A 27,422-nucleotide genomic window follows, 5' to 3' on the forward strand; every position below is an offset into this window, starting at 1 on the left:
TGTCTATACCGACTGATTTCCTCTCCAGTGGGTTTCCTGATCAGACCGTGTAAAAAAATAAAATAAAATAAAAAGTGTCTAGGGTCTGCTCTGCCAGGGGTTTGTGCTCGGCACCTCAGATTTAAAGTGAGATGTCATAACTTGAGCAGCGTTGGCTTTCCTGTGCTCCCCCTCCTGAGCTTCACAAGCTCTCCGATTGCACCGTGTCCATGTGACTCAGTTTCCGGCCTACGCTTCTGTGAAATAGTCAAATTGAAAGTGTCGCAGATGTGTTGGCGAACGGCGCGTGAAGATCACGCATGGGAAGTCGGACAGAATCGGCGATATGGTGAGAGGGGCAAGCTTCGGTGGCTTGGGGGATCCACAGGAAACCGCAACTGTAAGTCTATTGTGCACACTTATCTCTCTTGTGTCTCTTTTTGTGCAATGCACAAACAGACTTACAATTCTTATTGGATGAGTGATACTGTTAAAAGGATACATGTACCATATTTTCCAGACTATACGGCTATAGAAGCCCAAATTGGCCAGAAATTTGAAGATGTGCCTTATTATATATATATATATATATATATATATATATATATATATATATATATATATATATATATATCAGAATACAATGAGCAATGTTCCCTCTAAGCTGCGTGTATGCGCAGTTGCGCACTACCCAGAGCTTTTCCGCGCACAAGAAAATCTAGCCAGCTCACAAAAATCAGGGCTCAAAATTGCTAATTAAAAAGCGAATTGAGTAAAGTCAGTAGAGTTTTTGAGAGCCGGCTTCTTCGGCTCGGCTCACTAAAAAGAACCGACTCTTTTGGGTCCTAAACGGCTCTTCAGGTTGTTTTTGCTTCTTTCATCCCTATATGACCAAATATTATGTAGAATTGTGCACAAAATGATTTAAAGGAAGGGGGGGAATAGAACAAAAAAGAAAAAAAATACCAAAATGAAAAAGTAGTGAAAAGCTCAGAAAAAACCCCCAAAAGGAATAGAAAAAAGAAGGAAAAACACAGAAAGACAGAAAAAAAGAAAAGAAGGAAACAAAGGAAAAAAAATGTAAATAGAGAACAAAAAGAAAAAAGTAACAGCTCGGAAAAAATATACACAATGAGATTTTTTTTTTGAAGGAATTAAAAAAAAAAGAAAAAAAACAAGGAAAAAGAAGAAAAAGTTTGTGTTGCATTCAAATAATTTCCAATGATACCAAGTCAATCTTGTTGCCAACATTGTACTTCCACTAAAAAATGTGATTAAATACAGTTGTGTACCGTGCAAACGACTAAATAAAATGTTAGTATTATGCGACAAAAGATACCAGGAAAAAAAAGAAATGGAAATCTTGTGAAAGAATTGTAAAAACAAACGACGTTTGTAGGCCGTACAACCTTTGCAATAATACATGAGTCAATTTATTCAAAAGTGAAACATTTTTTTTGCATTGCCGGAAACTCAGCAAAATGTAACGTGATGTCAAGTTTTGGACATGTTTGATAATGACTTAGTTGCCACACTTGGGATTGCCGTTGCTCACTGTTGTTGCAAGCGTTTTTCACAGACTTTGTGTGAATGCTCAGACCACTGCCAAATTACCGGGAACATTGACAATGAGTAAGGTTGGGAATGCTTAATTGCACGTATGCATTACTAAACGTGGTTTTACGGTATTCCGTATCTGTGCAATGAGTGTTAGCACCCGACCGCCAGGAGTACAAAGGCATTATAATAAGGCATTAAAGCTTATCTCATTATTCTATTTTTACTCATGGTGCCAGAAACACTGGTTTGCATAGTGCATTCTGACAGATTAAACAGTCTCTCCACTCCTTCACCAACAAATATAGGAGAACAGAGAAAAAGTCTTTCAACAAAATACTATAAAAGCTCTTTGACGCATCTATCAAATCTAAATCTAAACTACTTTATGAGTCCCAATTTGTGTGTGTGCATGTGACTCATAGGCTTTAAAATGGCTGTACACATTTTCATGAAAATGTCCACAGTTGTACTTTTGACCTTTGCTAGTTTCTTTAGCTAGATTTCATGTCATGGCAACCCCCAATAGACACTACCAAAATCGATAAACATAAAATCGATAAACATCTACAGTGGAACCTTGGATCTCGACCATAATCCGGTTCCAGAACCCTGTTCGAAAACCGATTTGTTCGATCACCGAAATCATTTTTCCCATTAAAAATAATGTAAATCGTTTTAATCCGTTCCAACACCCTGAATGTTTACCTTGAATGTTTAACGTAAACATAAAGCTAACCCGGGCTAATCGTACGTTCGCGTTATCGTAATCTTCTGTACGAAAGATTACGCTAACATGAACGTGTAAAAGTAAAAAAATCAGGTCGTTTACAAGTCATTTAGCACCCGGGTCTCCACAACAAGTGGTGAGCGATTCATTGGAAAGGGGGCTCCGTTCCAACACCCTCAATGTTGGGCTCCATTCCAACACCCTGAATGTTTACTTGAATGTTTAACGTAAACATAAAGCTAACCCAGGCTAACCGTACATTCGCGTTATCGTAATCTTCCGTACGAAAGATTACGCTAACATGAACGTGTAAAAATAAAAAAATAAAAGGATAAAGAAAAGAATTATGAATAGGATTTCTTACCTTTGTGGTGGTCAGCAGAAGGCGCAGGTGGACGGTGGGGAGAGGGATGGAGGAGGAAGGAAAATTATTGTTTGTAGCAACTTTGCTGTTTGCACTGACTTTCTTTGGAGGCATAATTAGGGGCTAAAACACTTGGTTTACCTATATTAAAAGCGAAAGCAAAAGGAAGCACGTCCGCACGCGATAACAGTTGGTCACGAAAAGAGCGATGTACACCCGCTAAAGAGCAGTATGCAGCTCTGGAGCTGCATACTGCTCTTTAGCGCCCTCTGTTGGCTCCCTTTCAACATACCACGGGCCCAACAACCTCGGCCAAGTAGAATGCCCGGCAACGGCGGGGCATTATACTGGTATATACTAAACCACGTTTTGGACGCATAGGTGACAAAGTGGAGTGTTTAACCTATGTATAAATGTAACTTATTTTAGGCATTATATTTTAAAATGTTTCTTCGCTTTCCTAGAAAAATAAAAAATAATAAATTAGGGGTCTCAAACTCATGGCCCAGGGGCCAATTGGCCAACTGATACCGGTTATTTATTTATTTATTATTTTATTTATTGCTGCCAATGTAAGTGCAGTCAAAGCAAATTGTGGATTAATTTATGACTGATTGTTTTTTTTAATAAATCTTTGTTTTTTCATTGATGCCATTTTGAATATAATTGTTTAAACTATATTTGTAAACTAAAGAATAGGTTTACTAGAGCTTTTCTGGTGGAAAAGAATCCTAATTTAGCCCAACCCCGCCCAGACCCTAGGCCTCCAAGTAATTTGAGTCTGAGACCTTTGACTAAAATAAGTAAAAATATCGAGGAGTGAAAAATAATATTTACAAAGTTTTTCTTTTTGGGGGAAAGGAATACGCAGTTATGTTCAGGATTTTTACTCTATTTGATTCATTATCTTTTGTAGAGGGATCAAACCTTCCTGTGTGGAGTTTGCATGATCTCCCTGCGCGTGCGTGCACTCCGGTTTCCTCGCACATTCCAAAAACATGCATGTCGGGTTGATTGGCCTAACCAAATTGTCCCTAGGTGTGAATGAGCAAGTGAGTTGTCTCTAGTGCCCTGAAACTGTCAATCACTTGAGGCTGTCCCCTGCCCACTGCCCGGAGACAGCGCGGATGGGCTCCAGCACCCCCGTGACCCTATTGAGGATAAGCACTGCAGATAATGGAAATTTTGTAAAGCTATCTGAACGGCTTCATCAAACCAATTAAGTTAGTAAACATATTTCCATGGACTACCGTATGACCAAATAATTAATACACAAAAACAGTAATCTGCTGCCACCTACTGATATGGATGAATGTTTCAGTTACTTGACTGATCAATGGAAGAAAGCAAAGATACTATACAAAGGCATGCTTTTTAGCAAAGATAGAATTGGGCAATTCTCTGCTACACACTAATCAAGTTCTCATGGTACACTGGTTGATTAAACACTTATCTATACAGTAAACACAAAAAAAGCTTAACACGGGGAAAATGTCTTCCCCAAAAAATGATTCTCTCTCTTTTCTATTATCTTCCGAACAGCGAGGATGTTAAAATGTCAGTTCACGCCGTCTTCTTTAGCGTACTGATACTCCTGTGGCCCGTCTCAAGTCATCCACATCACCAACACTGCAAGCTGGTAAGCTCTCTTTTCATACTAAGCAGATTTCTATATGAACCCTGCTGCGAGTCGCTCGATAGAAAAAAATATGAAAATTCTATCTGTTTGACTGCATAAAACCAAGACTTTTGTTGGAAAAATGTAGTAAATTAAGTTAATTATTCCAATATGGCAGATAATTTTGATCATTGGAGAGAAAGACTATTGGTTTTTACTTTAAAATGTAAATGAATGGTAACTGGTCTGCATTTACATAGCACTTTATAAGTCACGGAAGACCTCCCAAAGTGCTTTACAATGTGCTTCACGCTTACCCATTCACACACACACTCACACACCGATAGTGGCCACGGTTCAGTGTTAATGCATTTTAAGAAATATTTTAAAGTACATTAAGTGAAACAATGTTAGCAACATATTAGATTTTTCTCGTTTTTACTAATTATTTAAGTTTTATTGTTCTCATTTTATGAAGGAAAATGAGTTAAAATATAGTAAGAGAGATACACATTCCCCCCCAAAAAGTTATTATTTTTACAATGTATTTAACTTGTATCCTAAAAAAATACATTATAAATGTGATTTTCCTCATATAGTACCCCTCGAAAAATTCTTATAAGAGCAACATGATCTTCCAGTGGGACAATAATTATATTAGACATTCACAATAATCTAAAGATGAAGATAATTATCTAACAAACAACTCAAATTATTGTTTGTACTACATGCCTACATGATTTTACTTTGGCATATTCCACAAAAAATGTCAGTAGATATAGTGAAATCATGGAATATTTAATGACACATTTTTTTAAACCATACTGATATACTCAACTACCCTCTAGGAAAATGCCTTATATTTTAGTAATATGTTTAAACCAAGTATAATAATTACCCTCAGTCTACATATCACTTATTTAATTTATGGTAGGTGGTACTGGTATCAGTCGACCATAAAAGTGGTAGCTATACAGATACTGATTTTTGTTTTAGTCGCCAACCCTAAAACTGAATTAAATATGTGAACATAGCCGTGTGAGTTCAGTGTTAAAAACCTGCCTTTATCTTATTTTTTTCAAAAAAAGTATACATCTTTACACATAAAAGGAACCTTGATTGACATTTAGGTAAATCACTGGATAAAAGGGGATATTTGAGCTAGCTAGTCCGGTCAAATTGTGACGCGTTTAATTATTGTTCCTGTACATAACTGAAACTGTGGCAACTGAGTAAAAAAATGCACCAAAGATTGCTTTTTTGTAGTATATGTAGTTTTGCAAATAGAAGTACAGTAGTTGTAATGGTTGTAACTATTATATAGGCAAAAATGGAAATTGATACGTTCTCTAGAAAAACTGATTTCTATATGCTAATGTAGCGACCCTCTTTCATGCACGACACAAAGTTTCACAGTCTCTGGGTTTATTGCCTGCATTCAGTAAACAAAACAATACAAAAGTCAGGGGCATCTGTTCACGACTGCAATTATCTTCAGCGCTTACAAATTCACTTAAGCTACGGCCAGTAGACAACATGCGAGCACATTAATAATGAAACTTCCATAATAACAATGAACATAACTTTCCCACGTACCTGCATTCAGTAAACAAAACAATACAAAAATCAGGGGCATCTGTTCACGACTGCAAATTTTTAAAATATTAAAAGATACAAAAAACGGGTCATCACTCAACAGGCCGCACCTCGTGGCGTGTTTGCATCAAAACACGTTGCATCATCATTTCAAGCTGTATTGCTTTACTTCTTATTTAGTGCTTTTTTTAATATACATCATTTAGCACAACTTATATATCTTTATATACAAAAATAATTTGGGAAAGCAGCTCATATGTCTAGCAAAATATGCATTTATTTTATCCAACTGATATTGGGCACATCTTACCTTCAGCGCTTACAAATTCACTTAAGCTACGGCAAGCGCTGAAGCCCATAAAGTGCCAAACGAAAAAGACAGTCGCAGACGCCCATGACTTAACAACTGAATGAGGTACCGGAATATTAACAGTAATACAACAAAAACACAGATTTTGTGAGAATTCCAAAAAACATTTAAAAACCCGGGTCAAAATAGAAATAAGTCATTGTGTTGTCTCCCTTGTGTGCAGACACAAAGAACAGCTATCTGCAACAACAGAAACCTCACGTCAGTACCTGCAGGTCTATCAGGCAGCACCGAGGAGCTTCAACTCAATCACAACCTGATCAAGACGCTATTGGACGACTCTCTTCAGTATCCCTCACTCACGACCCTTAGTTTAGCCTGCAACCATGTGGAGATGTTACGTCCAAACGCTTTCCAGCACTCCAAATTGTTAAAAAGTCTTAATTTGGCAAGGAACGATCTGTATGTTGGCTACCCAGAAACCAGTCAAGCCCTAAAGACCCTGTCCAGGCTTAGATTTTTAGATTTATCAGAAAATATGCTGGATGAAGAAACGACTGGTGTACTTCTTCAAAATCTATCATCCCTGGAGTACTTAAATCTTTCAGGGAATCTTTTACGCCGCCTTGATGAGACCACGTTTCGGGATCTCCAGCTCGTGAGAGAGCTGGACCTGCAGAGGAATCTCCTGTTTGAGATTGACAACGCCTTCAACAGCACCCCCAGACTACAAAGGCTCAACCTGGCTTTTAATTATCTCCCTTGCCTGACTGACTTCCACATGACCCAGTTGCTGGTCCTGAACGTCAGCCACAATTTCCTCGAATGGTTCATCTCCAGGCAGGACATCAACATCACTTTCCAAATCGAGACACTCGATCTGTCTGATAACAAACTGCTGTTTTTTCCATTCTTACCCAACGTTAGCCGCTTACGGAATCTGTACCTGTCCAACAACATTCTGAGTTTCTACGAGCACCTGGCGGACAACACTACGTTCCCCAATTTCACCACCACTGTCAACTTCTACAATGTAAGGAAGGATGCTAACATCACAGCGAAGCTGTGGGACGACGGCCTTCATGGTGACATCTCTTCAGTGGAGATTTTAGACCTACGAGGGAATCGCTTGCAGTATTTCCCAAAGGGGTTCATCCAGAAAATGCCGTCGCTGTCTGTACTCCGATTGTGCACAAACTGTCTGGACAGCCTGAATCTAACCTCGGAGCAGTTCTCTGGTAGCTTGTACGAATTGGACGTTAGCAACAACAACCTGAGAACGATTGCGGCGGATGAGGTTACCCTGAGAAGGCTAAGCAATTTAACATACGTGAACGTTAGCTTCAATGATCTTGACTGCTTATCCTTGGGACTATTGTTCAGTTCTCCAAACCTGAGGTCAGCGGACCTAAGTTACAACAATATGGGTGCATGCTTTGCTGGGGAAGTTGAGCCCAGTGGATGTGTCACCTGGAACAACACAGTGAACTTAAGGCGACTTTTCCTCAAGGGATGCCACCTTGAAAGAATTCCGCCTTCTGCGTTCTCTGGACTGTCTCTCAGACATTTAGAACTATCTGAAAACCCTAGACTAAGAGGTCAACAAGCCATAAAAAGCCTGAGTGCAACTTTACACCACTTGGGTTTGGGAAACACACGTATCGGGGAGTTCGACTTTGCGGATTTTCTCGAGCTGGAGTCTTTGAATATTTCATGCAATTCTCTCACACGTCTGCCAGCTTCAGTTTTGAGTCTTGATTTAAAACAGCTTGATTTGAGGGACAACCAACTTCCCAGTATCCTTCCTGATCAGGCATACACATTAGCTTCGAAACTTCAGACCGTTTTCCTCACAGGAAATCCGTTCAACTGCTGCCAAACGGAGTGGTTTTGGACATTTGCGGGAACAAAGACCATCCAAATGGTGGGGGAGTCGGACATTGAATGCACGGATCTCTTCCAAATACGTAGCATCAAGCATTATCAATCATTTATGTGTTATGAAGAAAATGGAGAATATGTTTTTTGGTACATTCTCCTGTTTGTACCAATTTGCATTGCTGTCGTGGGTATTTCAATTATTGTGGTTTTAACGTTGAAACCCAAAGTGATACACAAATCTATCAAGAAGAAATATTTAAAGCCTACATCATATTGATGTTTTATAAGGCACCCGTAACAGTTTGGGGATATTTTTAAACAATCTTGCATCAAAAGGTGGATCAACTATTAAATGATCAAATTAGTGGCCAACTACTTTTTACTATCGATTTTATTATGTAAATAACTTTTCTCATAATTGTATAATTTCAGGCTTTCACTATTAAGGACCGTAGAGTCGATTAATTGTCATCCGCGAAAGAAGTCGATGTACCTGGATGTTGAATAGAAATTTATCATTTCACTGACATTGAAAGGAGATGGTCTATTGGTCCTAAATCTAAATCTTTGTTTTGGGTTGGTAGAAGATTTTTGCCTCATTTCTGACAGGTTGTGTGCCAACGATGCAAAAACAATTATTACTTTGCTGACTGACTATTATTTTATATATTCTTAATACTTTTATTCTATTTCACAGTATTATAAGTTACTTGGGGCAGGGTGGTTCAATGGAAATTCTATTACCGATTACATTTGTTATTCTAGGGATTAAAAAAAGCTAAATTATCTGATAATGCAGATAGAGCACTACTTAAATTAGGGGTAACAATTTTGATAAATCTAAAACAATAATAATGATAATAATATGCAAAATTACCTTCCTATAGCTAAATCATATAACTTTTAACATTAACATTTAAGTATTTATTTTGTTGTATTAGTAGAGAAATACAAAGACAGAAAAATGTAATGCTTAAAATAAGCTAAAAAATGTAGTAATAACATGAATGTTAAAAGTTAAAACCAATGCACACCGGATTTCATTATTTTCCCCAGAAATGTGCGACATAAATATGCTTTTAAATAAAATTTCAATCCTGCAAAGTAATCCATATTTTTACTAAATGCACCATTATTTTGATTAAGTGGTTTTTTTTCGCTAACTAACGGAATAAAATTACATTTTTTGTATGTAGTCCGTTACTCCCTAAGCCTGTGTAGCACATAAGGTCTTTTGGGGATATTTTTGCATGATGTCTGATTATTGCTTTGCAATCTTGTGACACTAACCAGTGTTGGCAACAACCTTTTAGAAAAACTAATTTCCCATCGAACACATATTTGACATAGGGCCCATTCCGCAGGCTCCTGCTACCTAAATGCAAAACTGGGTCCTTGCCTTCTGCCAGTGTTTGAACATGTGCTTGTTGGTGTGCTAACGTGTGTACGCATGCAAAAGCGATGAGCTGCAAGCTGTTGCTAAAAGCAGCAGAGGAAACAAGAAATTTCCTGTTTTGCTCATATGAGAAGCATCTGCCCAGTTCCGCATCTTTAAGAGGGTTTCCTTCCTATCCGATGACACACATTATTTCAACATTGGCTGCAAATCCCGACGCACGCTCATCTACTGTGAAGATGTGCTGACAAAAAGCACAATAACATTCTGTAAGTCTTTTTGAGTTATTGTGGAGGAAGTCACTAGGGAGCGGGAATATTGTGAATATCTGCAGTTGCAACAGAGTGCATGAGGCTTAACCAGAATGTAACCAAAATACCACTGTGGTGATGGCCAAGGTCATGGTGGTTGAAGAATCGACAGAACTAAAATCATATTTTTCAAACCTTTGCTTGAAGAGGAAAATGTTAAGACAATATTTTAATGATATGGAAGGCAATGGTGTAACTTCAATAAATTATAATAAACAGTGGTTTCAAAGCGGTAAGAAAACAATCCGGCGACTATATTTGTGTTTACAGATTACTTGAACCAATATTTTGGAGCCATGTTCCAGGGAACACTAGTGTGCTGTGACACTTTGTCTAGTATTCTGCAAGATATTTCCCAATTTTATCATTGCAAAAATGTTTCAGTATGTTTGCTTTCTTCCAGTGATCAACAGAGTAACTAAACATTCATCCATATCAGTAAGTGGCAGCAGATTAATATTGTTTTTCTTATAAATACTAATTTTCTTCCCGTGAGGTTGTACAAGGAAATATGTGAAATCATATGGTTTGATGGACTTTGCTGCAAAAATAATAAAATCAAATAAGTAAAAATCTTTTGACAGTAATATTGCTGATGTTAATTATATTTTACCTTAGGATAAAGAAAAAGAAATGAAGAGGAAAAAAAGCATTAAAAAGGGTTCCACTGGAGGATAGGGGTTGCTCATTTTAAATATTTTTTATGTTATATTTATAGAAAAACAACATAATAATATAGTAAAACTTGAAAAACTGGTTAAAAATAAAGCAACATACAAATGAACAAGATGAAAAAGATTAAATAACCTTTATTACCTCCCAAGCCACTTGACAAGAAATGATAAGAATTTATACTGATTGAAACAAGACGCTGCAAAAATGCTAATAAATTAGATGGATTAAACATCTTGCACATCAGTTTGCTGGTTTTAATTTTTTATTTTACTAAAAAGAAAAAAAAAGGTTAGAATGTGGTTAAAAAAAACTTTTTTCACTGGCAGATTAATTTTTTCCCATTTTTGGTATTATTTGTGTTAATCTTCTGATAAAACAAGATTACATAAATTACAAAATTTGAATTTTTTTTTAACAATAAAGCCAAATTATTAACCAAAATGAATAACCTGGTTCAAATCCAGCTATCATCGTTCCTGTGGGGAGTTTGCATGTTCTCTCTGTGCATGCGTGGGTTTCCTCCGGGCACTCCGGTTTCCTCCCACATTCCAAGAACATGCATATCAGGTTAATTGGCCGGTCCAAATTGTCCCTAGGTGTAAATGAGCGAGTGAGTGGTCTGTCCCTATGTGCCCTGAGACTGGCTGGCAACCAGTTCAAGGTGTCCCTTGCCCACTGACCAGAGATAGCTGGGATAGGCTCCAGCACCCCCGTGACCCTACTGAGGATAAGCGTTGCAGAAAATGGGTGGATAATTAACCTGCATTACTTATTGAGCCACACCGACTACAAATGCTAAGAAAACATTTATACAAACTAAAAAAAACATGAAACCATCATTATTAAACATTTATTACTATATATCTGAAGATTTATTAACCAAAAATAGTATGCTTTGGTTCCAAAGAGGACAACTAAAGCATTTTATTTTTGTGATTCTTTTCCCTAAATTACGTTCGCTTTCCCAGGGCCAATGCATCAATGACAACATCTTTCTGGAAAAATTAGTGTCCATAAAAGTTTTCCCCATGAAGATATGGCCTATTCTGGCCAGCTACTTTTTTTCCTATCCACATCAGATTTGGGTATTAAAATTAGCAGACCATGTCGATTGAACCAAACTACTGCTGAGCCTGCAATTTTATCTGGTAAAACCGAATATAACAAAGTAGATCGCATCTGTGGGACAGAGGCTTTTGACACGAATGGCTTTTTTTATACTTAAAAAACTTTCTGTAACCAGAAATATGACACCCATGTATCTACCGCTATCAAACAAACCTTCTGGATAATGAGGAAGCGGCACATGTAAAGTTGCTGAATGTGCGTGAGTAAGTTGGATGATTGTGTAAACGACAAATTATCCAGTTTGCACGATGTTTTTAAATCGCTTTGAGCTTGCAAATCAAAGCGCAAGAACCAGAGAGCAAAACGACTTTCTTGTGTATCATTGGATATTGCAGTGGTGGTAAAGCTTGTATTTAAGTCAAGTCATGTTTATTTGTATAGCCCTTAATCACAAAGAGTCTCAAAGGGCTGCACAGACCACAGATTATTGCAAACCACAGACTATTATGACACCATCCCCCGATCTAAAACCCACATGAGGGGAAGGAAAAACTCAAAAACCTCAACATGAAGAAAATGAAGTCAAGTCAATTCATGTTTATTTGTGTAGCCCTTAATCACAAAGAGAATCAAAGGGCTGCACGGATCAAAGACTAAAAAAACCTTGAGAAGGGACCGCTTGCTTTTTCTATCCCGTTGTATTTTATCAACTTTATAATCCGTTACAGACACAAAATAAAACATTTTTTTTTACTTATTTCTTCTCTTTTATTATCTACTTTAAGGCACTTTGGTACACCAAAAGGACTGTATAAATAAAATGGTCTTTCAGTGTCACTTGCCTTTAGCACTTGATCATGCATGTTAGTAGCTTCTCCCGCTATACGATAAAGTTGACCGCTTCCACCATCTCTGACCAACGCCAGGTATTTTCTCTTGACACACGGTATTTTTCAGCCCAGTACCACTAACCAGTGCAAAGATATCTAATCAGATTCTTTAAAGAGTTTATAGCTTTTTCTGTATGGTAAGCTGTATTTAAAGGTTCGGTGTGTACTTTGAAGTGTCCTTTAAAAGTTGAAAGTTAAATATTTTCTCTATGACTGAAAATGCCCAACTGAGTTCAAAGAGCAATTATACTTTATTTTCCATTGCACCTGTCTGGTTTAATCTGGCCTGTTCTGGAGGGAACAAACCACGAAAAGAGGAAAAAAGAATAGTTTATTCGAGCGTGTCTAAGAAATGCAAGCAAACCATTCGTTCATCTGCCGCCATCTCCTGGCTAAAAGTCATGATGGCAGACATTTTTAAATGACACACTCCACCTTTAACTGTAAAGTATATGATGGTAAAAAATATAACCAAAAGAAATATGAAAAGAAAATTAAAGCTGGAAAAGTAAAATTAATAAAAGAGCAATCTTTTTAAGAAAAATATTCCTTGTTCAGTTGGAAAACAACTTTGTTCATGTTAATAATTTTTAATTCATAAAGTAAGATATTTTAAAGAAATAGAATAATTAAAATGATCTGTTATCTGCCATATCAGATAGCTCTGCTCAATTTAGGTATTATTTAGGTGTATCTGCTCCGTACAACAACAAAGTAATTATTAAGATATTTAAAAAAGGAATAGTTTATTGTATATAACATGTTTTTACACATACCAGTTATATCTTAAATATTATTAAATTACATTAAGGCTTAAACCAGGGATCGTCAAATTGCAGCCTGTATCTGGCCCGCCAACTGATTTTCTGCGGCCCGCGAGATGATAATGCGAGAAGCATGAGAAAAAAAAAACAAGCTGCTGCTCATCAAAAAATGACTTGCAGTTTTAAATATGTCCACTGGATTCGGCCAAATCCGTGCACCACTCCAAACTAGTCGCTGTAGCTGCATAGGCTGACTTCCATTTATAAAACAGGGAACATTTGTGGAAAAGCCCATTTCTGTGTTATTTTATTCAAAAGGCCCTGTTTAAGGCAATACAATAACACTCGGACGAATTTCTTGGGTCAATTCGTGTACCCCGGTGAAAACTATTTTTCATTCATATAACTGTCGTAAATTTTTCTGTAAATGTTTTTTTAATCAATTTTATTTAACAAGATATTAAATTTAATGAATATAAACACTTCTGAACTAACAATAATGCTTTGGGTTTTTCTATGCAAATGATCAAATTAGGTGCTTAAAAACGGGATACATGTTTTGGGTAAATCTTCCCCCAAAGTAGGTCAGCGTTAAGGTTTCAGGGAGCGTGTATTTGTACTCACTGATGTGTCGCTGGCATAATGCATGAAGCTCCAGTGGGAGGCACGCATTCGGAGGCTGACACCCAAGTGGTTATGCTTCACATCTCCTGCAAGGCTTCACAAAGCTTCTCCTGTGATCACACTCAACACAAAAATAATCAAAAAAATAATATGGGGGTTACTTGGGTTTGATTTAAAAATAAGTTTTAGGTTTTGAAATATTATAACATGAACTTATACTAGGAATCTACATAACTGTGCTGCCACCTGCTGGTTTGTGTTGAACACATTGATAAAAAGTTACAATAAAATACCAGGTACTAATGTAAAGTCACTTGACGTTTTTATTTTAGGTATACTCATTTTTCAAGCACATGGTACACGTCGTTGTATACTTCAAGCTTTCATACTGTAAAGGCAACATTTCTATGAAGAAGGGCCAATATGCTCGATCATATTTGATATCAAAGATGAAAAATATTCCAGCATAATAAAAACTCAATACCAAACTACACACACTGCAATAACTTAATCTCATAGGATAGCCTTGGGCTTACAATGTCCTACTGAATTGTGAAAACGGAGCTTTCCAATTAGCAATAAATATCAAGTCGCAGGAGCCTGGACTAAAAAGCAGAATCAATTGTTCATTTCGATACTTTTTGTCTTGGTGCCAGGCAAAAAATGTGGTTCAGTATAAGTTAACATTTTTGTGTAGTTTGTTTGACAAACTAAGACATTAATTTATCAATTTCTGGCATTTGAAATGTTCAAATGGCTCACATAACACAATTCAAACACTACTTTTTTTTCAATTGTTTATGATACGAATGGTTAAACCTATTCAGATATTGGTTATAAAAACTGCTGGGAAGTAGAGTGACTCTAAATGTAGGGAAACAGCAATCTAAGATGTGTGTATATATATATATATATATATATATATATGTAGAGAGAGAGAGATAGTGATATAATGTAAACAAAAATGCATGTAAAACTTGAGCTGTTATGGCACATTTCACACATTATTTATCAAATACTACGGCTTGGAAGGGATGCAATTTGTTGAAATGTAAGGAGCAAAAACATCAGCCCCATTTTCTCTCCCATTACTTGAACGCAGCTTCAATGAGTTCAAATGTCCCGTCTAAACTGCAGCAAAGATTTAAGACAGAACAGGAAAAAAAGTGACTCCTGAAATGGCAAAGGGAAGCTCTCGAATGAACACGTTAATTGCGTTTTCAGTTAAGTAGCTCCAGGTAGGTGATTGGCACTTTGCCTTTCTGGCAGCCTCGCTCTCCCATTAGCCAGTCGGAATCCATGCCAGGAACGCTGCTGACTGAGATAACCTGCAAAGAAAGCGTTTTCTGTAAGATGGGAGCCGCACTTCATTTACTTGCAATCAAATGAGAGTATCCTAAACTTGAGATGAGTCAGTTTGTATTGTTAAAAAAAAAACCCGCATTGTTTAGTAAATGAGTCATAACGAACCCATTGTTAAATAAACCCACATTGTTTATGAACTATTAGTAAATATTGGCATTTATTCACGCTATACGGGAGTATATATTAAGTTATGGGCCTGAATAAACATATCAACCATGGTTTATCAGTCTATCAATTTTGGCCATTTTATTATAAGTAATAGAACCTGCCCTAGTACCACAGGCCGATCTAGTAGCCAAAACATTTACCCGAGTAAAAGTACTGCTACTTCAGAAAAATATGACAAATAATTACCTATTGAGCAAAAAATAAAGAGAAAAAATGATAAAAACAAAACAAAAAATAGTATGTAAACAAGATAGAAATAGACTAAGAATAAAATAAAATTATCTGCCAGGGAGGACAAATGTATGTTTTTGGTCTACACTGAGTGAGTGCCATGTGAAAAGGGATAAATGGATCTCATTGGATACTTCACCTTTTGACAGGTACTAGTTTAATGATTTCTCATGACGCAAATTCGGTGGCAATGCAGCTGGTGTCTAGAATTTTAAAATAGTATTCCATCAAGTTTCGATTCAGCTTGAATCGAGCTGAGCACTCTGACACGCATTTGGTGGAGAAGGAAATACCGTACTTCCTATTCGGCGCACCCTCCGAAAATAGGTATTTTGTGATATTTCTTTCAAAAGTAAAGGCGCACCAGACTATAAGGTGCATGGAATTAAAACTACTGTGAGGGCCAGGGTAATAACACAGATTACAATTGCATACACTGCATAACAATGAATGCAGCACAGATCACAACGTGGAGTGCACCGAATCCTGTCCACTAGACCAGGGTCTTTAAGGTGGTTTCTGCAGGCACCAGGGGGCCCCTTAAGCACAGCTGAGGGGCCTGCAGACCTCTTCTAAAAAAAAAGCTCACAAATGCAGGGTCATTGTGATTTTCTAATACAACGATTTGTTTTTAGTCACTGGGTGAGTCCGTTTAACCCCATTTCCAATATTTTACACGGTAATAAAGTAGCAACAGTAAAAACAAGACAAGTTGTTTTTTTAGCAATGCATATCAAACTGGTGCCGTTTGTTCTAATTAAAAAACAAAAGTAACTTTCAGCTTGAAAAAGGTGGGAGACCCCTGCACTAGACCAATAGGGATATAGATGACATATAAAAAGGCATTAGGTCTTATCTCATCATCACTCTATTCTTAGTCAGGATACCTAACTGTTTATGTTATCATTGTAACACATTAAACCAGTCCTTGGTACAGCCAACTCGCGCACGAGAATCTGAATTGAAAGACAAATAATTGTGGGAAGTAATTTGGTCATTCTCAATTGAATGAAGGGAACAGCATTGTGTTAAGTAATTCCATTGTCCTAAAAGATATAAACTCATGGCTGCACGTTTTTCAAAGACAATGCTTCGGTTGAGCTGATAAAACGTAAAATATTCTCTTTGCTCAAACATATCTGCCATCATGACCATAAATACTGTGATAATGAGATAAGACCTAATGCCTTTTTATGTGTCGACTGTATCCAAAGAAATCTAGTAGATCAGATCCAGCGCTCACCTCTCCGTGATCCAGATTAGATTCCGATTGCATTCAATGAAATATAATTATGAACAATCAGAAATGTCCCTAACGGCCTGATGGTTCGGTTTTGGTGCTCTTACCATTGCTATCTGGTATGATCCCCATTGCCACCATTGTCATGCAATTGTGGGCAGCTATGAACTGATCAATAGTTGGGCAAATATAGTAATGCATGTCCAATTATGCCTGCATATAAACTGTGCACCGGATAATAAGGGGCACCTTAAATATAAATGTATGGCCAATTTGCGGCTTTTGGGTACACCTTGTAGTCTGGAAAATACGGTAAACACAACTTGTAATAACTCTTGAACCAGCTACAAACGTGACTCACTTCATCAGCCAACAGTGAAAGTTCACTGCTGCTTGCGGCGTCGTAGTCATAAAGGACCCTGGCTTTGCGGCTGCCGCTGGAACTGCGCAACTCACTGAAGCCGCCAGATGTGGCCGAGATGCCGCGGCTTGATGAGGTTGGCAAAGAGGAGGTCACAGGTATGGTGGGTACCGATATGCTGGCCCCTTCCGTAACTGACGATTGGTTGTTGTTGGAGAACGATGAAGGAAAACTATTAGGGGAAAAAAAGTTGAGGTGCTAAAAATGTATTCAGGGTAGCTTGATTGCATTATTTCACCTTCCTAGTTGCTTTTGCAGATCCACCATATACTGATAACTTTGCGCGTAGTATGTAGTCTGGGCTTCCACAAAATCATTCAAGCAACGCAGGTGGTGTGCCTGATCCCACAAAAAAACAAGAATAATAAGTTACTCCACCCAGAACACCTTTTCTAACCGCACAACAAGAATTTCATTTTATGATTCGCAGTTATCTCTAGTGGGCTGCCCGGACAAGATTCAGGCGACCCATTTGAAGTTATGTCGAGACAGGATACGCACATGGGTGCTGCCGACGCCTTCGAGCAGCAGTCGGGTGATCTCAGCCTGGCGGTCAAATTCACTCTGAGTCATTCTCAGCTCCTGTTCTGCCTGTAGGGGATTAAAAATAGGTATTTTTTTAGATCAACTCCATAATAGAGTCATGATATGACACACTATGTGGTCTCTTAAGGCAAAAATTAAATAACTTGTTAACAACAACAAAAATGTTTTTAAAGAATTGATGTTTTGAGTCTTAACAATGTGAATTGAAGAAACGATTTGAATAAAAGATTATAAATTTGCCTCTTATACCCAGGCCTGACTGCCAATAGTTATTAGTCTGGGAGAAGAATTTGTTGTGTGCACAACTGTCCAAACCAACCCCCCCAAAGTCAAATGTAGATCCAACATTCCACTTACCTCTGTCACTTCCTCTGCTTCACATCTGCTGCTTTGTAATTCAAAAACAGCGACAAAAATAAGTTAAAACTGTTAAGTAGGTAAGGATCAAATTTAATACATCCGGTGCTCCTTTATTTTTTGGGGTAGGAAAACAAACCTTCTATAAATGCACACCAATTAACATATGAGAACTTAGTTATTTTTGCATAAAATGGATGGAATGAGGCCAATTATGTTCACTGCCACTGCGATTTTGCAGCCGTGTAATTCTTCTGAAATATCTCAAATTGAGAAACCACGGAGGTTTGCATGACAAAACCAGATAACATTTTAAACTGGACTGAATTTCTAACATTTCTTTTGAAACATTTTAACTTAATTCATATCAACAGACTGTGCCGAAAACTACAGAATTCGCAGATTGTGTCAGTAATTGTTTGAAGAACAAAGATCAACTAGAATAAGACACAAAAATTGTGAAACGCTACAATGATCAACGGGAGAGAAAAGCGAAAGTCAAAATCGATCCCACTTTCTCATTGACAGTCATGACTTCATGCTGTGTTACAGGCTCAGCTGGGATTCCTTTCTTGAAGAGAAGGAGATTGCCTCACATTTTTAGAGGAGATACATTTTTGACTGTTGATCGTGTAACGTTAATATACTGTGTTTTCCATTTGTTTTTTAAATTGCCTGTAAAGATGACATGTATGTTTTTGGTGTTGGATATTATCAAATAAATGTCCCCCCCAAACTGCAAATTGTACACGATTTCTTTCTTCTTAATTAGGCATTTTTGGCTGGTGTGACATATATTCTGGAGAGACTTATAGTCCCGAAAATATGGTATTCATAGGGGTGTTCCAATCAAATATTGGTATAAAGTGGATCGCTCTGATACCAGTCTGATAAAACAGTATAGGGTTTTGTAGGATTTCAATTGAAATCCCTGATGTTGCTGCCCATACATGAGAGTCCATTACCTTTATGAGTTTGCCCTGGATAACCCCAAATTTCGAGGAGTAAGAAAAAATTCAGGTCGATCATATTAAACAGAATTGACTCAGGGAAAAAAATACTTCAAATTTGGTTTGAAAAGAACAAAAAAAAAAGAATAACATGAAATACTCAAACTGATATTGAATATATATCAGTATCAACAACGCGCGGGGTATCGTGAGGTGAGCATATTGTATCGGGAGACCTCTAATGATTTAGGAACATGTACATACGGCAGCTCTGACATCAGCCATGCGGGCTTTCTTGAGTCTTGTTTTGGCCGCGTCCAGATCCAAGCGCTTGACTTGCAGCAGCTTCCGTTCTTTCTGGAAACAAAGTAAGAAGAGAAATTTCAGCTATTGTTTTTGAAATTTACTATTTATTTATTGTCTGTTAAATAAAAGCAGTGGTTCTCAAATAGTGGGGTGCGCAAGACTCCATCAAGGGAGGCACGGGCACAATTGATCTCAGAGAACTTTTTTTTTAACTGTCCTGCACCTCCACTACACTAGGGAGCCGTCGAGCGCTCATTGACAGTGTTTTGTTTACATTTAGCCTGCACGCAGTATGAGCATTGACTATGAAGTAGACACAGATTGGAGTAGACCCTCAAGTTACCCCCCAAAAAAATATTTAACGGAAGAGGAGACAGGCGAAAAGGGGCGGGGTGAAGACAAAGAGAAAAGCCTGCGTACGTAGTGCTTCACTGCGACCACTGTAGGAGAAGAGCAAAGACCGGCATGTCTGCTATGTTTAAACATAGCAGCATGTGGCCAAATAAGTTAACACCCCAATCACGCTTAAAAGAAGCTTGAATTTATTTCAAAGAACACGTGACTTATAAGGGCGTAGATTTGACAAGGACGGAGGGGACGCGTTACCACCAATATCGAGCAATTGTTGTTTTGTCCCCACCAATATGTAGTGATCACTTAAAAAAGATTGATCGATCAAAGCAGCGCAGACAAGGTTAAATCACGTCTTCTCCTGAAGCACTGATGCATAGGACAAAAGTATTGGCTGTGCCTTTCACCCATTTCACATGAAACCCCGGTTTTGTAATGATTACGTCCTCACTAATGCCAACCCAAATTGATGTCTTTGGTGCCAAATATTGCAAACAATCATCCTGTTTTGTGACTCCTACGTCAGTAAATAAGCGAGCATTGTTGGCGCATCATACAGTTGAGCAGGAGCAGAGAATTGATTGTTCCTGCTTCAAAAAGCTGTACATTTTACAACGTGACGATTCATTAGTACAATTTTTGATAACACACAAAAAAAAAAACAGTACTAATTACTTGATTGATTTTTATTTTAAGGGTTTTTTATACAGTGATATTGACTTAACGTTGGTGATCAGTTTGAATGCATTATTATCATTATGTTATTAATTACATTTTACGGTATATGGTTTGAAATGTTCAGTTAAAACTCTAATCCAAACGTATATACGAATCCCAATTTGAACACGTGTGTGCGCATGCTTTGGGGCTTTAGTGTCTTTGGCTAGGTTTTGTGTCAAAGCACTTCAGATAAATACCAACAAAATTGACAAACATGGTGTTATGTCGCACCCTGGCCAAGGCAGGGGTCCCTGTAGGTGGGGAAGATCACAATAAACCCAGCTGTGGCCATTCAGGTCTAAAGCCTTCAAAAGCTGCTGAAAACAAGCGACCAGTGCTTAAATGTTTAACAAGCCGATCTATGTTTGACCAGTCAAATTTATATTTTGGACAGAAAATAGTTGAGAAGCACTGATTTAAGGTAACATTACTAGTTGCCATCTGACAAAATAAAGCACAAAAGAGGGAAATAATTCCCTGCTCTACGAGAATCGCATTAAAGAATCATGTTGGCTTTATAATTAAGATTTTAAAAACAGCGTTGATAATAAAGACCAAAAGTCCATGAAAAATTTACCGATTACAGAGAAACAATGTTGCCACCATTAGTGTTGTGGGAATAGGATTTCATCGTCTGAGCAGACGCAAGTCATGGCCAGCTCACCAGGATTGTTTTGAAGTCCCCTTCCAAAAAGTTCCTGAAAGGAGTCAGGAAATTGATGGCAGAACTTTGAATTAACTCCCGCTCTGCGCTGCCAACTTGCTTCTGGGTCTCGCCACATTTTATCAAAGCGTTTCCTACAATAGAGAGCAGCACAAACAACACATAACTCCCATTATTGAAGTGGACAGGAGACGGTACTATCTAGAACCCTTTGCTGTTATTCTGTGTTGCTGACTGGATAATACAGGGCAGGGTTTCTCCCAGTGATTTATAAGCAGAGTGTGCCACCAAGCTTTTGTTGTCCCTTCACCTATCAATGAATTGTCATGATCAAATGTTAACCCGACCTTTGATTTCACTCCAAAAAAGTGTTTTAAGTAATCCCACAAAGTCACAAATACATTTCAGCATATCTGTTAGTAGTCTGACACCACTCCTTGCAGTCCAATTTCTGCCCTGGATGAATTTATGTTTAGATTCCGTCTATTTTATCACTGACCTATTGGCAAATCAAGTTTTCTGGTGGACACTCTTCAGATCATATACTGTGTGTAGTATACAAAGTTGATAGTCACCATACGCTGTACCAGGACCACATTCATTTCCAGAATCAATCATGGATTGGCCGAGCAGTTCATGGTTGTTCATTCGCGTCGGGGCCTTTTTTTCCAGTTTCTCATAGACAAATTCCTCTAGTCGGACATCTGGAAATTACATGGGAAACTCAATTACAAAGTCATGAGACAACAGTGGGGGAGGCATGTACATGTGCTCGGTAAAAAATTATCACAATGAAGAGCAGAAAGCTCCAGATCAGTGGTCTTAAAATGGGGATGCTTGAAGGTTTTCAGTTGGTATGTGAGGTTTTTATACAAATGTAAAACAGAAGTAGTCAGATTAAATTCACTTAAAATATTTAATTGATGTCATAGCTACACAAAAATATTTTTAAAAACAAATTTATCAATTAAAATGCTACAGCTATTAAAAGTATTGAAATAATGTTCCAAGTAATTGGGTCACCCTGTAACAAAATGGTTCTTCTGGTTTTACCTTAAAAATATTGGCCCAGTTATAATAATCCCATGAAATAGTTAGTTTTGAGATACAATTCAAAATATAAATATATTTTTTTGTCTGAAAAATCCAAAACATTTGGGAATTGTGACCCAAAGAGACACACTTTTTTGCCATATATTTTTAGAACAAAATTCAACAAAACTGGCAAACCCACTCTCCAGACAAAAGCTAACTGTTCACCACATTTTAATTCACTGTGTGGCGTTGATGAGTTGATAAAATATTTGAAATAAAAATCATGCCAGAGCCTGTGTCCCATATCAACAGTTATACCACTTGTCTCTCCTCGCAGTTACTTCAGACCGTTGAGGCTCATTTATTCCGTCATTTTCTACGTATATAATAGTTTCAAAACAAGGTGCAAGCGGAGTTATTTTGTAAAAGTGTCCTAAAATACTGCAAATGAGGATATTGACGCATTTACCTTCCCTCTTTACAATTTTTCTCTGGGCTTTTATCCTTAAGTGTTTCAACAGTGAACTTAAATTGTTTAATAAGCTTCTGTATAAAGTATTCTTTAGCGACAGACAGCCAAAACGGGGTTTGTTGGTGTAACTGCTTGGCTATAAACTGTAGCAGGATTATGTTCTTTACACACTGGGCTGAACCATTCCTAAACCAAACTTAGCAGAACTGGAACGCTACAAATGAGATTTGCATGAGTATAATTTTATCTCTGAGCCATATGTATATATACCTCATGAGCCATAAGTCCCCGACCCCTTTTATAAAATGAACCAGAAAAATAAGAGTGTATTTGTTAAAACAACAAACGAAGTTGCGTAGTTTGTTTAAACCCCTCAAATTTGTACCATTTCTTTATAACTTCCTAAAAACACCCAGAAAGTCATATAAAATAGGGTGCGAGAGTCAGAATATTTCAATCAATATATATGTATTTGTATACGAATTGCAACTCAAAAGCTCCACCTAAAAATATTCAATAGACAAAAAGAATGTTACGATACACTGTTTTTATTGCAATATTAATACAATGCACTTAAGACTCAGGTCAGTCTCCAAGCACCTTGTAACTATTTCTGCCAGTTTATCCCGTCATTCTTTTTCTTATTTTTTCCTCTTTTAAATCTTTAAATACGTGTAAATCTTAATCTCCCTTCAATCAATGTTTAGGATAGTGTTATCGATGACAAGAAAGACCATTTAAATTCTAAGAAAATAAGATCCGTCCCTTTTCCCCACCCAACAACCCAAAATGGCTTATTTTTTTTAGCACAGTTTATTTTCAAGAGTTGTGCTAAATATGTCGTTTTGGTTTATTTATTTAAGAAACTCCTATCACTTATCAATAAATAATTAATCAAATGAGTGCAAACAACTCCTCCAGAGGACAACATGCCAAAGATTTGGTAAATGCAAACAAATATAATTATTTTTTAAGTTACAGCTGTCCAATTGTCTAAGTTATTATAGATGTTACACATCAAACACATAAGACAGGCGTTCCAAAGTCCAGGAGGGCTGGATAAAAAATGTGGCTGAGAGCGGATTTTATAAATGGCGCAGAAAGTCTAGGAAATTAATTGAACTTACTCAGAAGCTAAAAAAAAAAAAAAGATTCCAAAACAATCTAATAAATAAAGCAATGTTTTCTCATGCCGCGTCAGTCATTTATAATTTTTGACAGGCAAAAAGACAAATTTTCTTGATATTACAATCCCTATTGCATGAAAATTAAATTAATTAGGTCAGTATTATTCAGGCACCATCAGTAGTATATTTTCATATTTACATTTGCAGAAAGTTCTTTCCATTATAATTTACCACTGGGAAACGCTATATGATTTTTTTTGCATCTAAATATCCATAATTGATGCGCTATCCTTGCACTAATACAGAGTTCATACTGCCCTGTTTAGGTGTAGCAGGCACCTGTCAGCTTGGGCTTGACCCATAGAGGGCGCTGACGCTTCCTAGGTCAATGTAAAAAAAAAAACAATGCTAGCTGCCGTTCATCAAGAAGAAATCCAATGGCAAATGCAAAGCCACGAGAGAGCAGTGTTGGCGTCATTTTTAAGCAGACTTGTAGATACATTTGGGAACAATGTCAAGCATTTTCGTCAGACCTTTACCGACTCACTGAAAAAATCAAATACAGATCTGGAAAACCAGATCAACCATTAATGAATCTATGAACGCCTACTGCTCCCGATAGGCAGGTTGCCGCTATCGGTGTGTGAGTGTGTTTGTGAATGGGTAAGTAGTGAAGCACATTGTTAAGCGCTTTGGGAGGTCTTGAAAAGCGCTATATAAATGCAGACCATTGTCATTTAAGCAAATGTGGGATGATATCACTTTAGAGAAAAAAAAAACAATCACTAAATTACAATAAAATAAAGCGCAAGGAGAACTAACAAAGTGAACCATGCATGGACTTGCTCCTTCACATCATTCAGATTTAATTTCGCCCTATGTTCCGGTCCGGAGACTTCGCTCTGAAAACACTGGTCTACTAGTGATCCCAATAGCCAAGAAGAGATCTGCAGGTTCGAGAACGTTCTCCATTCGGGCCCCGGTGCTGTGGAATGCTCATCCCCCTGAGATTCGATCTGCAACCTCAGTGGAACTGTTTAAATCTAGGTTTAAAACACACTTCTATTCTATAGCATATGAATAACCTATATTTTATGTTGACAATATCTGTGTATTATTTGTTATTGCAACATCCATTGCAGCCTGGTCATCCTGGAAAGGGGATTATTTTGGTTGCGGTCCCTTCTCAAGGTTTCTTCATTTTCCTCATGTTGAGGTTGAGTTTTTCCTTGCACTCATGAAGGTTTTAGATCAGGGGATGGTGTCATAATAGTCCGTTGTTTGCAATAATCTGTGGTCTGTGCAGCCCTTTGAGACTCTTTGTGATTAAGGGCTATATTAATAAACATAACTTGACTTGAAAACAAACACACAATTCCAAGTGTACGATATAATGACTCAAAATGATTTCAAGGGCTGAAGAAAACCTAAGGGCCAGATATGGCCTTCAGCAGCTGGACTTTGACATTTGATGCTATATGTCATCATAGAAGCTACACATCAAAAACATAAGGACTTGTGTATGAGTGTGTTCTTACTTGGATTGGGCTGTAATAAGACTTCAGTCTGCTTCATTATCTTTTCTGTCCATTGCTTGGTGGCTTCTGCTCTTAGTAGAAGGTTCTCCAAGTGGGCATCCAACTCAGTCTTCTCAGCTTGACCAAATTTCTCCTCTGTGAACTTTTGAGAAATGGACAAAAATGCAATACATGAATCAAGCTTTGTATGATTACTCACAAATATTTCATTTCCTGTAATACGACCCCAAAACGGTATGTAACATCCCACATGCCCACACGTTCTTGTGTAAATATTGTGTAAATTATAGACTTTATCTTCTTTAGTCCTTTGTCTTCTTTGTTTTCTTTTATTCTCACTGTTAAATGTGAAACTGGAGACTGGCCTAGGTTTTTAGTGCATTAACACAATATTGCAATGAAAAACATTGCAATAATATTTTGTTGGCACGGTTGCCATGGCGCCCAATTGGCCCCGCCCGTGCGGCACCAACTGCGGCTCATTGACAGATTGGCTTTCCATCTTTTTAAGCTCAGTGCTCTCATTTTTCCTTGGTCAGTCCGTCAACGAACCTCTGCCCCGCAAGACGTGGGTTCTGACTGTCCTGTTTTCTGCTGGTATATCCTGTCCGGTATTGTGCCACGTCCACTTTCTTTGTCACAATATGTACAACCCATTTTGTAATAATGACAATAAAGGTATATTCTATTCTATTCTATATGTCGAGGTGTCCTTGGGCAAGGCACTGAATCCCTAATGCCCCCAATAAGCAGGTAGGTGCCTTGCATGGCTGAATCCCTATTGGTGTGTGAATGTGTGTGAATGGGTAAGTGTGAAGCACATTGTAAAGCGCTTTGGGAGGTCTTGATTGACTTGAAAAGCGCTATAGAAATGCAGACCATTTACCATTCACGATCAAGAGTTTTCGCCTTTATCATCCTCTGAGAGGGGGAATGAACATCATGTGCCTGCCCAGAGAAGCTTTATTTTCACAGCGGCCTGTTTTGATACTTACGTTAACCACAACTGAAAATACAGACATTATAGTGTTTTAGTCTTGCTCTAGTGGTATGAAGAAACCCAGTCCTACATTTATAAATATAATTTTAAACAACACGGTTCATGCTGAGGTTGCGACATTTTCAAAGGGTACCAAAAAAGGGTTTAAGCTAGCAGCTAGCAAGAACTCCGATAACATTTTAAACTCACTTGTACAGCACGGCTCAGGAAAGTACCCGCGTCCGCAGCCAGTCGCTTGACATTAAAATCCATGACAATTCGGGTTAATGTATCTCGGTTCTGCGGTGGGGATTCTTTTCAAAGCGGTCCAACTTCCATCTCTTTAAAAAACGTCACTGAAGCAAGTTTTTTGTCGGGAGTTCACCCAGCTGTTGAATGTATCAAAGATGATGCAACGACAAGAGAGGTCTCCTCTATGCGACGTAATATGATAGCTCGTTTCTTAGTGCGCATGCGGGTTTTCAGGCGACTCGAACAACGGAGGCCTGTGTGGGTATTGCTCGCTTGTTTTGTGTGTTCATCTTTGAAGACACTTTTTTACATAACGAACAGCCTTCATGGGGCCCTGAGCAAAATTAGATTTGGGGCCCCTATTGATTTGCATCCATACTAGGACTTATTCCATTTTCTATTCCAGGGGTGGGCAACTATTTGGAGTCTTACATGTTATACTTCTTTTGAAATCCTTTAGTTTAATCAGATTGGTTCCGAAACGACCACAATTACAGCAAAATAGTGTATTAGGTCCCTGTTTTAAGCACTTCATTATTTAGTTATTGAAGTATTATTGTGGGATTTTTATGTCTTTATTTGTATTTAGTATTTCGGAAGTCTTAGTTTTTGTTAAAGTTCTGTAGTTTTTTGTAGTGTTACTGTAGTTTTATTTTTCTACTACTTTTTTGTTGTATTTCTAAAGTAATTTTAACGTAGTATTTCCATACTAGTATTTTGTTTAGTATTTCTGTAGTACGTTTGTTCGAAAGTAGATTTTTTTGTTCTATATCTGTATTATTTTTGTAGTATTTTTGTGTTAGCACAGTAGTTTTATGATGAAAGTATTTTTGTAGTGTTTCTGTAGTATTATTTTTTTTTACTATCTCTGTTGTATTTTGTAGTATTTTCTTATAAGAATGTTTGTTGTATATCTGTAGTATTTCTGTAGTATTTT

At 37.5% G+C, this 27,422-nt stretch overlaps 2 protein-coding genes across 4 annotated transcripts; one reads left to right on the top strand and one right to left on the bottom strand.

The window, feature by feature from the left end:
* The first annotated feature begins 246 nt into the window (after positions 1-246).
* On the top strand, positions 247-18,773 carry nrros (negative regulator of reactive oxygen species). Of its 3 annotated transcripts, XR_015847573.1 has the most exons (4): positions 247-379; positions 4,173-4,269; positions 6,378-9,700; positions 18,644-18,773. XR_015847573.1 is itself a non-coding variant. In XM_088322194.1 (3 exons), exons 2-3 carry the CDS (start codon positions 4,186-4,188, stop codon positions 8,310-8,312), a joined length of 2,019 nt encoding a protein of 672 aa, XP_088178320.1. In that variant the 5' UTR covers positions 247-379; positions 4,173-4,185; the 3' UTR covers positions 8,313-12,442. The 3 variants fall into 3 exon arrangements, 2 of the variants coding, with proteins under 2 accessions (XP_088178320.1, XP_088178321.1); XM_088322194.1 differs by lacking the exon at positions 18,644-18,773 and having other exon boundaries at positions 6,378-12,442; XM_088322195.1 differs by lacking the exons at positions 247-379; positions 4,173-4,269; positions 18,644-18,773 and adding an exon at positions 6,203-6,259 and having other exon boundaries at positions 6,378-12,442.
* Positions 14,069-26,648, bottom strand: sh3glb1a (SH3-domain GRB2-like endophilin B1a). Its single transcript, XM_088322196.1, has 9 exons — positions 26,444-26,648; positions 25,255-25,396; positions 21,658-21,786; positions 21,083-21,216; positions 19,306-19,398; positions 17,690-17,779; positions 17,427-17,527; positions 17,129-17,360; positions 14,069-15,091 (listed from the first exon to the last, which is right to left on the bottom strand). Exons 1-9 carry the CDS (start codon positions 26,504-26,506, stop codon positions 14,984-14,986), a joined length of 1,092 nt encoding a protein of 363 aa, XP_088178322.1. The 5' UTR covers positions 26,507-26,648; the 3' UTR covers positions 14,069-14,983.
* Positions 26,649-27,422: the final 774 nt, after the last annotated feature.

The sequence above is a fragment of the Urocampus carinirostris genome, chromosome 18 (assembly GCF_059441175.1).
Source record: "Urocampus carinirostris isolate Australia breed hairy pipefish chromosome 18, RoL_Ucar_1.0, whole genome shotgun sequence".
In the NCBI taxonomy this organism is placed as follows: Eukaryota; Metazoa; Chordata; class Actinopteri; order Syngnathiformes; family Syngnathidae; genus Urocampus; species Urocampus carinirostris.